This window comes from Planococcus citri, chromosome 4 (assembly GCF_950023065.1).
Source record: "Planococcus citri chromosome 4, ihPlaCitr1.1, whole genome shotgun sequence".
NCBI lineage: Eukaryota > Metazoa > Arthropoda > Insecta > Hemiptera > Pseudococcidae > Planococcus > Planococcus citri.
Window position 1 is genome coordinate 64,474,337 of NC_088680.1, and position 14,383 is coordinate 64,488,719.

The 14,383-nt window shown below is 35.8% G+C and overlaps 1 protein-coding gene across 1 annotated transcript in view; it reads right to left on the minus strand.

Moving 5' to 3' along the window:
• LOC135845226 (regulator of G-protein signaling 7-binding protein-like) overlaps positions 1 to 14,383 on the minus strand; it is a 40,783-nt gene that overhangs the window by 14,941 nt on the left and 11,459 nt on the right. The window contains exon 3 of the mRNA XM_065363690.1: positions 9,927 to 10,093. Coding sequence (XP_065219762.1) covers positions 9,927 to 10,093 — 167 coding nt within the window. The remainder of the gene's footprint in view (positions 1 to 9,926; positions 10,094 to 14,383) is intronic.

Consider the following 14,383-nt stretch of genomic DNA (forward strand, 5'->3'; position numbering starts at 1 on the left):
ACGAATCGATTCATTTACTCAATTTTTGATGAATCATTCGCGAACGAATTGATTCGTATGAGTGACTCGTTCACGAACGAATCGATTCATTCACTCAATTTTTAATGTATCATTCGCGAACGAATAGATTCGTATAAGTGACTCGTTCGCGAACGAATCGATTCATTCACTCCATTTTTGGTGAATCATTCACGAACGAATTGAATTATTTTTTGTGAATTATTCGCGAACGAATCAATTCATATGATTAATTTTTGGTAAATCATTCACGAACGAATTTATCAATTGTTAGTAAATCATTCGCGAACGAATATAGTTGATAAATTAGTCGCGAATGACTCGATTCATTGAATTATTTTTCGTAAATCATTCGCGAACGACTCGATTTATTCAATTTATTTTCGTTGAATTGTTCACGAACGAATTGACGGGTCTGTTAATCAATTGCCAATGAATCATTCATGTATTAATTTTTCATGAATCATTCGCGAACGAATCGAATTATTCGATTAATTTTTGGTAAATTATACAGGAACGAATTCGAAATAAGAAAATCGATAAATTTCAACATTTTCTGTCAAAAATCCATTTAATTAATTTTTGGTTAATTATTCGCGAATATATCGAGTAATTATCGAGTCCAAAATTGATCCGCGTACATTCGAAATAAAAAAATCGATAAATTCCAACATTTTCTGTCAAAAATCGTTAAAAAAATTTTTAAAAAAATTTGCTCCTGGGGTAAGATTTGAACCGTGTACCACCCGCTCATCAAGCCAACTCCTTCGCCACAGGTCCACCGTTGTACTTTTCCAAAATGCAATTTTAAAAGGTATACATGTTGACTACCTATTTGAAATAAGAAATTCGATAAATTTTCATTTCTATTTTCGTGAAATTGATCGATAAACGTATCGTTTAAACGTACATTGTATCAATAAAAATATCCTCGATTTTTTGTCGAACTCGAATTTCCAAAAATTCATCCGCGAATATTCGAATTTCGAAATAATACGAAAATCGATAATTTTATTTGGTAAAATGGCACATTGAAAAAATCATCAACTTTAAAAATTAATTACTCAAGAACAGCTTAACCGATTTTGATGAAATTTAAATTTTCACCCGTTGGATACTTGCCTAACATTTTGTCATCATCAGCATGTTTCAAAAGTTCGCAGCTTCAGCGTTTATCGAGCGACAAAATTTGCAGGGTGACTTTGCACAAAATTCATTAAAAATTAAATTTCTCAGGAACGGCTGAACCGATTTTGATCAAATTTATAATCTTATAACTAGGTTACAAGCCCGATTTTTTGACATAACCATCATGCTCCAAAAGTTCAAAGTTTTCGAGGTTATTGAACTTTAAACTTTTTTTTCACAATTTTTCAAAATTCAATATCTAGAAAACGGCTGAACCAATTTTGATGAAACTTTGCATACAACTAGGCCTTTACCGTCCCTACAAACCAAAATTATCACCACGATCCAAAAGTTTACAGCTTTTGAGTTATATCGAAAAAACCAAAAAAAACTTATATATATATACTCATAATTGATGTACTTGTGGCACCATTTTATATACTTTACACACGTTCAGGCACCAAAATTTACGTTGTGGCACCACCAAATGGTGCCACAACGTATTTTATTTAAAATCGTGTGGAATGTCATCAGGGCACTGCCAGGGGTCGTTAGGCAAATTTTTGTAATGGTGCCACAACGACATTTAAAAGTCCCTTTTAATATATTGGAAAAATTATATAGTCAACAGACGTTGTGGCACCATTTTCAGGTCTCATTGGTTTTCGATGTATTCTTTTGTAAAAATTCGTTGTAAAATGTTTCGATTATATGGCGCTATTGCTTATACCCTTAATCATCACTCTATACTCATATAATACATATAGAGGCACCAGTTGGTTTTTATTAATAAATAAACCGTTGCCAGAAAAACGCTCGCGTAAATGACTATAAGTTTTCTTCACTTGCTACCTGGTGCCACAACAACGTTCAACTAAATGGTGCCATAACGTTACAAAAGTAGATATTGATATATCTATATATATATAAACCTTATATAAGGAAACCTGAATTTTCGGGAATGGTCGTATCGTGATCCCAGACCCTCAAAACGTAAAGAAAAGTCACTCCCCGACCCAACTTCCACCATCGCAACAAATACAGTACTCCACTTTTCTTAAGAAAAGTCGGTAAAAGATATGAAATAAAATTTTAGTACCTATTCAGTTCAGGACTTGGTTATGTATTATTTTTTACATTTTTTGAAGAAGGGGAAGTTCCTAAAAAACATTGATCAAAAAAATTGGTCCAAAAAAGCTTCATTTTGAAAGTTACAGGAAAAATCAAATGAAAAAATATCGAGCACTTGCCAGTGTGGTTCAAATAATATAAATTCTTCAATTCATTTGAAAAAATTTACTTTTACAGGGGACTCTAAAAAAAGGGGTTCAAAATTTTGAATATACAGGGAGCCTAATTAAACTTTTTTTCATCAAGATAATTGAATATATATATAGCTCAAAACGTTGCGTTTGGCGCAAATCGCAGATTTCTAGTTTTCCAGGGGTTCCTAAAATTTCGAAAAAGTGGAAAACTGGATTTTTGAGTCCCAGCGGAAAATTTTATTAAGCTCAAAATTTGGCCGCATGAAGGTCTTTCAGATACTAATAAACTGTAAAAAGCTTTTTAGAGGGACTCAAAGGGGTAGGTTCAAAATGGTGGTTCCAAAATTTTCCAAAAATCACCCCCCCCCTCCAATTTCTGCCCACGAGGGTCGAAAATAGGAAAATCATCTCGCATAACGTTCATCAAGTTCAAACAGATATTTTAGGTACGCTAACAAAGTTTTTGAAAATAATTTTCAGTGGTTCCTAAAATTCTTTTTATACTCACAATTTTGGGAACCCCTGGAGCCCAAAAAAATGGTCATTTTGGGTTAACCAACCACCGATTCGTATTTTAGATATTTATTACAGTATTTTAAGAGTGGTCCAGTCGATAACTGTCGTGAGGCCAAAAAATGGTCTTATCGGGACTCCTCCTTTGTGAAACAAAAAACACGCCCTGGTTCACCCTGACCTCTCCTTTCCTGATTTAATTTCATGAAAGCTCAACAACCAATGTGTTCATCCAAAAGTGAAAATGTTGCCCAATAAGGGGTGAGGTGTTTATCCAAAGTATGCTTTCACCAATTCATTACGTCGAATAAAACCACATCAGGGTCATTCCATGTCAACTCAACCAAAAAAAGGCGATTTTGAAAGTCATGTCTTTCGATTTCGCTCAAATTTTTTTTACAACATCTACCCACCCAGTAAGTAAGAAAGCCGAAATCTGTTTGGTCCCAGCCCCCTCAGGGGGCGGGTGGGGGGCTTCTATTATTTTCACATTGTCTCGAGGTACTCAACTTCAGCAGCCCATTCCTCCGAAACTATGATACTTTGATCAAAACTTATTTCACAGTTCGAAAGGGCATTGAATTTTAAACTTTTCAAGTATTTTGAAATTTACAAAAGTTGAAAGTTGAACTTTCAATTTGAAAGTTCAAATTTCAAAATGACGCTGTAAGTGGAAGCTACCATTTAAAATTTTGAAAAAATTTTCATAGATGTACATTTTGATACTTTTTCGAAATATTTAGGTTTCGAGATGGGACTCTTGGCGGAGGGGGAGCACCCCCACTCTCAATTTTGGGTGAAACTTTTAAAAGAAAATTTGGGGCATGTGATACATCGAACTGTATGTTTTCGGCGACGCTGAACACGAATATGACGTCAGATTTTTGATTGTACCCCATCCACGGCCCCAAACAATTTTTTTGGATTTTTACCTTTGCATGTGTCACACGAATGTAACCATTTTTGGGGGGGTCACCCCCTTTGGAGAGGTGCTGGGGGCCGTGGATGGGGTCCAATCAAAAATCTGACGTCATATTCGTGTTCAGCGTCACCGAAAACATAAAATTCAATATATCACATGCCCCAGATTTTCTTTTGAAAGTTTCACCCAAAATTGGTGGTGGGGGTGCTCCCTTTCCGTCAAGAGTCCCATTACGAAACCTAAATATTTCGAAAAAGTATCAAAATGTACATCTATGAAAATTTTTTCAAAATTTTAAATGGTAGCTCTCACTTACAGCGCCATTTGGAAATTTGAACTTTCAAATTGAAAGTTCAACTTTCAACTTTTGAAAATTTCAAAATACTTAAAAAGTTTAAAATTCAATGTTCTTTTGAACTGTGAAATCAGTTTTGATCAAAGTATCATAGTTTTGGAGGAATGGGCTGCTGAAGTTGAGTACCTCGAGACAATGTGAAAATAATGGAAGCCCCCCCACCCGCCCTCTGAGGGGGCTGGGACCAAACTGATTGCGGCTTTCTTACTTACTGGGTGGGTAGATATTGTAAAAGAAATTTGAGCAAAATCGAAGGACATGACCCAAAACGTTGGTTGAGTTGACATGGAATGACCCTTCAGTTCAAAAATTGACCCAATAAGATTTTTTGCTTTTTCGGATTTGGAGTAAGTGAAATCAAACAAATAAACACATCATCTCCGAAATGGTTTTAAAAGGCTGGGAGGCGAACGGTGAGTCAAAATGAAACTTGTGTTGATCTAACTCAAAATATCAAACGCATTTTTACATCGCATTTCAGGATTCATCTGGGCCTATTTTCTCAATCGAAGTAACAACTTTAGAAGGTGGGAGCGAAAAAAAAATCTCTCAATATAGATAAGGTAAGTACACCCTAATACCTACTTCATTTCTATTCTTTTTTCTGTGAGTGTGTGTATTTTTTTTTTTCGTTTTGAAAACTCGAGAATTCGATTTGTAAATATTTTAATAATGCACCAATGCTTCTGAAATTATGGCTGATGATGTATTTTTATATATTCTTTGCATTTAGCTTTCCAATTCGTGCAATTTTACTACCAGTAAATTTGAAAAAAAATTACACGAGTGGACCGACCAATTTCGTGTCACTATTATGGGACACGAGACATTTGATTTCATTTTCTACACATCACATTATACAGCACCAATTTACCTATTATTCGTTATACCTGTATGCCTTGTAATAATGCGTAGGCTTTAAATACGAAATACAAAATAGAGAAAAAAGTAGGTAAACTGTATGCGACGACGTAGCGGGATCGAGACGGGAGTATACATCCTGTCGTTATATTAAGCATATGTACCCACTGCGCCATTGCTTGCCGATAAATTAATGAGTAATTTTTTTGTTTCAACTGTTTTTTTTTTCTTTTTCGAAAAAAAAAAATACGTACGCACGCACACAGGGTTAGTGAGATTTTATCGCGTCTCGCTGTAAGCTGTACGATAATAAAAGCGATAGCGCTGCCACTATCCGCGCCCGCGCCCGCTACAATGCCACGGCCAGCACGCACGCAGAGGGTTTTGGGTTCGCGCTCACGCTCACCATCGGTCTGTCGGTCGCGAAATACATATTCAAAATACCGCAAAGGGCACAACAATAATGAAAAGTTGCTGTGTGTAGCGCGATATTGTACACGTTACTCGTGTTTGCGGTTTAACCTCCCTTACTATTAAACGACAATATATAGGTAACAGAAAGTAGAAGTAGCCTATACGTCGAAATGCTGTACAATGTACATGCTATTTTATACTGTTGCTGTACCTATATACCTAGTGTACCTGCAGGTATACTATAGGTACACTAACTTACTGGCTATTTGGTGGCTGGAATGGTCGACGTTATAGTTTTTATTTTTTTTTATTCGCCGTATGAAATATGTGACGGGGCGGAGCGGAAGTGGTTACCATGGGCTACTCGTATACGCATACGCATATTCGGCACACTTTTGCTACAATTTATGTGCCATATTGTACCTACGATATCAAAAACCTTTACACGTATCGATACACAAAGGGTGTCCTAAAACTACACATTCGGCAGTAAAACCGCACTCAATTTTTCAAATTTAACGTTTTTTCCTTTTAAATGTATAAGTAGGTAGGTATTTCTTTCGTCAATCGGCTAAAAGGTGGACAAGAGTGAAAGGATTGTTTTGACAAAGCCACATAAATATCATTCAGTAAGTTGTATGTTCTAAAATTTAGGGAAAAGGCCATAGGGGGATGAGAATGGTGATTTGGCCATCGAGAGCTTTGGGGTTGATATTTGCATGGCAGAAAGGTACCACCGACAAAACTTTACGTGGAAATTCTAGACACCCAGACTCCTTACCCTCTCTATTTTCAAGACATTCCCCATTTTGTGAAATAGATATAAGAATTTTTCTCAGCTTCATGTGAACCAATTTTTGCAATTTTTCAGAATGTTATACGTACCAACTATGAGGGTCACCCCCAAAAAAATTTACACCCCCTCCCACCAATAGGTAAATTCCCCGAAAAAAATTGCGTCTTACCGACTTTTTTAAACGATTTTGATCAAATTTTAAATTTCACCACTTGGCCACTAGCCTGACATTTCGTCATCATCTTCATGTTTCAAAAGTTCAAAGCTTCCAAGTTTATTGATGAATCATTCGTTTGCGAACGATTCACTCACACGATTTAATTCGTTCGCTAATGATTCACCAAAAATTATTCAATTCGTTCGCGAATCATTTACCAAAAATTAATTTGATGAATCGATTCGTTCGCGAACGAGTCACTTAAACAAATCAATTAGTTCGTGAATAATTTACCAGAGATTATTCAATTTGTTCGCGAATGATCCACCAAAAATTAAGTAAACAAATCAATTCGTTCGCGAACGAGTCACAAAAAATTACTCAATTCATTTGTGAATGATTCACCAAAAATCAAGTTGATGAATCGATTTGTTCGCGAACGAGTCACTTATACAATTCGATTCGTTCGCGACTGATTCGCCCAAAATTATTCAATTCGTTCGTGAATGAATCACCAAAAATTAAGTTGACGAATCGATTCCTTTGCGAACGAGTCACTTACACGATTCAATTCGTTTGTGAATTATTCGCCAAAAATTGGGTTGATAAATCGATTCATTCGCAAATGATTCACTAAAAATTGACTATTTCGTTGACGATTGATTCACCAAAAATTGAGTTAATGAATTGATTCGTTCGCGAATGATTCACCAAAAATTATTCAATTCGTTCGTGAATATTTCACCAAAAATTATTCAATTCGTTCGTGAATATTTCACCAAAAATTATTCAATACGTTCGTGAATGATTCACCAAAAATTAAGTTGATGAATCGATTTGTTCGCAAACGATTCACTTACACGATTCAATTCGTTCGCGAATGATTCACCAAAAATTATTCAATTTGTTTGTGAATGATTTACCAAAAAATAATTCAATAAAACCATTCGTTCGCGAACGAGCCACTTATGCGAATCAATTCGTTCGCGAATGATTCACCAAAAATTAAGATAATAAATCGATTCGTTCGCGAATGATTCATCAAAAATTATTCAATTCGTTCGCGAATGATTCATCAAAAATTATTCAATTCGTTCGTGAATGATTCGCCAAAAATTTGGTTGACGAATCGATTCGTTTGCAAACGAGTAATCTACACGATTCATTTCGTTCGTGAATTATTCACCAAAAATTAGGTTAATGAATCGATTCGTTCGCGAACGATCCACTTACAGGATTCAGTTCGTTCGCGAATAATTCACCAAAAATTATTCAATTTGTTTGTGAATGATTCACCAAAAATTAATGTAATGAATCGATTCTTGTTCGCGAATGATTCATCAAAAATTATTCAAATCGTTCGTGAATGATTCACCAAAAATTAGGTTGATAAATCGATTCCTTCGCGAACGATCCACTTACAGGATTCAGTTCGTTCGCGAATGATTCACCAAAAATTATTCAATTTGTTTGTGAATGATTTACCAAAAAATAATTTAATGAAACGATTCGTTCGCGAACGATCCACTTATGCGAATCAATTCGTTCGCGAACGATTCACCAAAAATTAATGTAATGAATCGATTCTTGTTCGCGAATGATTCACCAAAAATTAGGTTGATAAATCGATTCGTTCGCGAATGATTCACCAAAAATCATTCAATTCGTTCGTGAATGCCTCACCAAAAATTGAGTTAGTGAATGGATTCGTTCGCAAATGATTCACCAAAAATTATTCAATTCGTTCGTGAATGATTCACCAAAAATCAAGGTAATTAATCGATTCGTTCGAGAACGATTCACTTACACGATTCAATTCGTTCACGAATGATTCACCAAAAATTATTCAATTTGTTTGTGAATTATTAACCAAAAATTAATTTAATGAATCGATTCGTTCGCGAACGAGCTACTTAAACGAATCAATTCGTTCGCGAATGATTCACCAAAAAGTAAGGTAATAAATCGATTCGTTCGCGAATGATTCTCCAGAAATTGTTTAATTCGTTTGTGAATGATATACCAAACATTATTAAATTGATTCGTTCACGAACGATTCACCAAAAATTTGGTAGACGAATCGATTCGTTTGCGAACGAGTCACTTCTACACGATTCAATTCGTTCGTGAATCATTCACCAAAACGTAGGTTGATGAATCGATTCGTTCGCAAACGATTCACTAAAAATTGATCATTTCGTTCGCGATTGATTCACCAAAAATTATTCAATTCCTTCGTGAATAATTCACCAAAAATTATTCAATTCGTTCGTGAATGATTCACCAAAAATTAAGTTGATGGATCGATTCGTTCGCGAACGAATCACTTATACTAATCAATTCGTTCACAAGTGATTCACCTAGAATTTAAACAATTTGATCAATCATCAATCGTTCGTAAATGATTCGATGTTTTTTTAACTGTGTTCATTTTTTTTGTGCGTGTGATAATAAATGAGCACATTTTTGATCCCCCTTCCCAATTTGGTTAAGAAATTTTTTTGAGTGATGACCGAGGTGTACTTTCCTCATAATTTGATGCCTCCCAACATGAATATCGAGTCAAAATTGAAATGTCATTTAACCTACCCCCTCTCCACACTGGAACCCTCCATCATAGGGTACCTATCCGAGGGTCGAGAGTAATGAATTAACCCTGAATTGAAAAATCAGAATAAGGATTTTTTGGAGAAGGGGGAGGTATTCTGCCCGGGGACGCAAATATGCTAAATCCATATCCATTGACCTCACTAATTTATTGATGTTATTCAGAAGCCCTAAGCAGATTTTTGGATTTTTTAGTTTTAGAAAAATTATCACAAAAAAAAAGCCAAAATGAAATTCAGCGTCAAATAAACTCGGATATGTCGTCCAATTTTCAAAAGCTTTTTTTGTACGTTTGAATTCAAAAACTTTCAACAAAAAAATTTCAAAACCTGGCTGGAGGTCCCAGATGCGATGGAAATTATAAAATTTAGTTTCAAGATATACTGAATACTGATATTATCTTTAAAAAAATGAATTCCCATCAATTTCACCAAAAAATGTCTTCATATTTTTTGTCATAAATTATGACAATTTCAAGTTTTTTTTTTAATTTGTAGGAAGTTGAAAAAATGGTTCGATGAAGTAGGTACCGCCCATCTTTAAAATTAAAGGGGTTTCGTTTTCTCTGAATTACGTCGATTGCATCAAAGTAGGTACCTGTTGAGCTACGGACACCCTGTACATACTTATACCGATTGGTAATTCGAGTAAACTATAATTTGAAACAATAAAGACCAAGCACAATCTACCACCACAGTTCGTCTGTGTCGAACACGTCGGGACGCGTGTCATGTCTACTATGTAAACTAAAATTACAGGTAATTCAAGTATAGCTAAAATACAAGGTAGGTAGGTACGTCTACATACAACCAGCTACATTACTACTAACCATATAACCTACTATAGGTATAGGAGTGCGAGTACTTCGCGTGTTTTTTATATTATCGTACCTTCGAATTTGCGGTAAAAGTAATTGGCAGGTATGTTTACAAGCGTCTACGCAATTTCTTCTCAATTTCCTGATTTTTTCCCTCATTTCCGGGCAGTCTTTGGCTGTTCCGATGTGGATTAATAGATCACGAAATAACGCCACTTGACTGTTTATCTCCGAGATTAACTGCAAAAACACAATTAAGAAAACTTACATTACAGTCGAGTGAGAGTCGCGCGTCGCTTCTTTATCGGTCACCGAGTAGTTTTTCCATTAATGCTCGATGATTATCGCGAATTGCGACAGCGAGCAAATTAGATTAGCGTTCAATTATTCATTTTAATATCAGGCAACAGGCAACCTGATGCTTATAAAATACGTGCTTATACTGCTTATATATCTATAGTACGTATTTCAACGTAGCATTCGAAAAAGTTTTCAAACTTCGACGAGTTTCGAGTAGGTATATGACAAGCTTTCAACGGTTTTTTTACTCGGAGAAGACAAGATTTCAAAATTTTTTTCACTTTTATTATACGCAAATGACGATTTTCTACCAATAAATTTTTCAAATGAATTTTTGGGCTGCGTTTTTTTTTTCTCTCACGTATTCTTTTCATGTGTATAGCGACGAAGCTGCGTTCAAACTCTAGAATCGAGATAAATGACGACGTCGAGAGGGGGTTTCCTTGTCAGACATGTATGTAGGATTTATAATGGATGGTAGTCTACATATGACATATGACGAGCATCATACCGCGTTCGTCTACGCCTACTCTCACTTTATTGTAGACGACAAACTAGACGGACAATATGTCAATAGTTTTGCATAATCAAACGCCATAAATACGCTCACACACACACGTGATACCATCAGCAACGCTGGTTGTTCTCGCTTTTGACAGATGATCTGTGTCCGCTCAAAACATCCTCCCTGTGCCCTATCATGGTTTCTTTTTGTATCTATTCGATGAAGCGTAGCCAATCATGTTTTATTTCCTCGCAGATGTTACGTTTGTTTTGTATTTTTCATTTTTTTTTTTTTTGAGTAGTGAAACGCTGGAATTTTGACGAGTTAACGAGTATCAGATTTCGGGCACATAGTTTTCGTTTGAGTTATATTGATATAAGTATCCGGATATTGGCCAAAGAAAACATTTTTCTAGTATGTAGTTTGGGAGATATTTGAAATTCCTGGAGAAATTGATTTTGCGGTGGAGGCTCCAGAATTTGCAAAAAAACACATAAAACAAAAGAATCGGAATTTTTAGGTGATCTAGTGAACGATGAACGAAATTCCAACTTTTCACTGAATTATATGTACCTACCTATCACAATTTAAAATTTAGATTTAAAAAAAATACAATTTTGAGGCCATTTAAACATTTTTGAAAACTTGTAAAAAATCAAAAAATGAATTTGGGAACAGGTAAAATTTGTATTTGGGTTTTTTCACCTAATATTCTCAAAAGTACACAAATTTTTCAAATTAAATACGTAGAATTTAAGTGATTTTCTCGTAGGCTGTGAAAAAATTTGTTTTCAATTTTCTTAGACGTGTTTATACTCAAGATTAAAGTAAGTAGGTAGGACTTATTCAAAAAAAAAAAAAAAAAAAAAAAAAAACTAGACAGCTGCGTCCAACAGCATGCGTAGCTCAGTTTGAAATTGAGATCGTGAAAAAAAAAACAATCTAAAATTAGCAACAAAAAAAATAACTAACGAAATCTCAAGAAATTCATTTGAACTTGCGAAAAAAATTTGAACTGAATTTCAAAACAAAATTTAAAATTACTATAGGAAAATTTATTTTAAAAATAACAAAGAAAAGAATGGTAAAACTTCTATTGAACGACAGATTACGTGAATTGCACGACAGGAAAATCCCACGACGAAATCTTGGTCATTAAAACAACAGCATTGAACGACAGACCTCGAACGACGAACATAGAAAATTCACGCCGCGAGAAAGGAAAAGCCCGACGAAATAAAAAAAGACACACAACTAACTTGGTAGCTTCTAGTGAATCTGTCACCAAGAAGTCACTAGAATTCACCAAGGAGGCACCAGACATTCAAAAAAAAATTCCGAGGGCCATGAGGACATACTGGTGATTTCTTCACCAAGAATTCGCCTAAAAAAAGGTCAAAAACTCACTTGGTGACTTTTGGTGAATTTGTCACCGAACGTCACCAGAATTCACCAGGGAGTCACCAGACTTTCAAAAATATTTCTAGGGCCTTGAGCCTTGAGGACACTCTAATGGCGACTTCTTCACCAATAATTCACCATAAAAAAAACAACAATAAAACCATTTGATCACTTCTGGTGAATCCATCACCAAAAGTCACCAGAATTCACCAAGGAGTCACCAGGCATTCAAAAGAAATTCAAAGGGCCATGAGGCCATTCTGATGATATCTTCATCAAAAATTCGTCATAAAAAATACAATAAAACCACTTGATGACTTCTAGTGAATCTGTCACCAAGAAGTCGCCAGAATTCACCAAGGAGGCAGCAGAAATTCAAAAAAAATTCCAAGAGTCGTGAGGACATTCTGGTAATTTTTTCACCAACAATTCACCTTAAAAAAAAAGGTCAAAAACTCACTTGGTGACTTCTGGTGAATTTGTCATCAAAAGTCACCAGAATTCACCAGGGAGTCACCAGACATTCAATAAAATTTTCAAGAGCAATTGAAGGTGATTTCTTTACCAACAATTTACCATAAAAAAGACAATAAAACCACTTGGTGACTTCCGATGAATCTGTAACCAAGAAGTCACCAGAAATTCAAAAAAAATTCCAAGAGCCATGAGGACATTCTGGTGATTTCTTCATCGAAAATTCGTCATACAATAGTCGAAAACTCACTTGGTGACTTCTGGTGAATTTGTCACCAAAAATCACCAGAATTCACCAGGGAGTCACCAGACATTCAAAACAATTTTCAACAGCAATGAGGACATTCTGGTGCTTACTTCTCCAAACTTTTGCCATAAAAAATACGAAAAACCCACTTGATAACTTCTGGTAAATCTGTAACGAACAAGTCACCAGAATTCCCCAAGGAGTCATCAGACATTCAAAAAAAATGTCTAGGGCCTTGAGCCTTGAGAACATTCTGGCGATTTCTTCATAGTACAGTTACCATGTTGGTCTATCGTTTCAAAATCGCAAAAGAGTGGGACCGGAAAGATATACTTTTTTCGCGATATTTCCTCGAAAGGGGATCATTTCCCGACCCCGAAACCACCATTACATTTTTGAGATCGAATTGCAAAACCGATCCAGGGGTTCCCAAAGTTGTGAAAATTGAGCACCTTCGTTGTCATCTGTTTTGGCCCATAAATCCCAACCAAAAGGGGGTAGGGGGGTGCTTGTGGTCTCAAATAACTCGTATTGGATCACTCTTGAAATATCTACCCATGACCGTTCTCATTTAGTGATACCTCACATTTCAGTGGTTCCCAAAGTTGAACTTTTGTATTCCAAATTTTTAAAGTCACGCATTCAAACGAATATTGTCAGTAAATAAATTTAGCAATCAAAAACTAGTCTAGATAAAAAGTTGCAAAATTTTACGACGATTTCAAAAATGTGTCATTTTTTTTCTTAGCATTGATAGGGGCCGAGCTGAGGGGGTTGGAACGTCAAAAAACGTGATGTAACAATAGTCCAGTAACTTAAGCAAAAAATAGGGGGTATCGTGAATCTGTAGGTGGCAAGCTGATTTTTGATATACTGGTCCATTTTGATGGCCTGAAAACGAATCCGAGGAGTCCCTTGCGGTCCCGGGTGAGCTTTCCCCTAAATTGTGGATCTTAGCCCCCCAAAATCGGTCGCCATAATGTTGATGGTTAATATTGATTGTAATACCTTCAATCGTTCCAAAATGGTACGGGGGGTGGTTTTCTTTGTTTTTCTGAGGTACAGAGCGGAGAACAATGTTATCCCGCCCCCTCCTCCCCCCTTCACTATTCAGTTATTTGCCTATATACGCACGTGAGATGAATTGAAATGCACTAAAAAATGTAAAATTGTCGAATGGAATGTTGATACGAGTTTCAAAAACCAGTTTTAGCGTATTGTGACCACTTCTCCCCCTTTGTGGATCTTAGCCCCCCCAAAATCGGTTTTTGACCAATATATCGAAAAGTATTAAGTCCAGCTCAAAAATGGTTAGGACGAATGCGGCTCTACATCTAATTTCTCATCAGATGACCCATTGATCAATTTTCCAGTCTCAAGGGGGTTGAACCTACCCCTTCTGACCTCTCACCATTCAATTATTTGCCAATATACGTATATGAGGTTGATATGAGGAAATATGCCTTCATCGCCTAAGCGATGATTAAATTAATCATCACTCTAGAGAGGATTAATTTAATAACTCCCTTAAACTGCAAGTTCGGTAATGTGTTAACTCCTACTACTGTGCTACTCCTACTACGTAGCTATAACGTAATCGCGC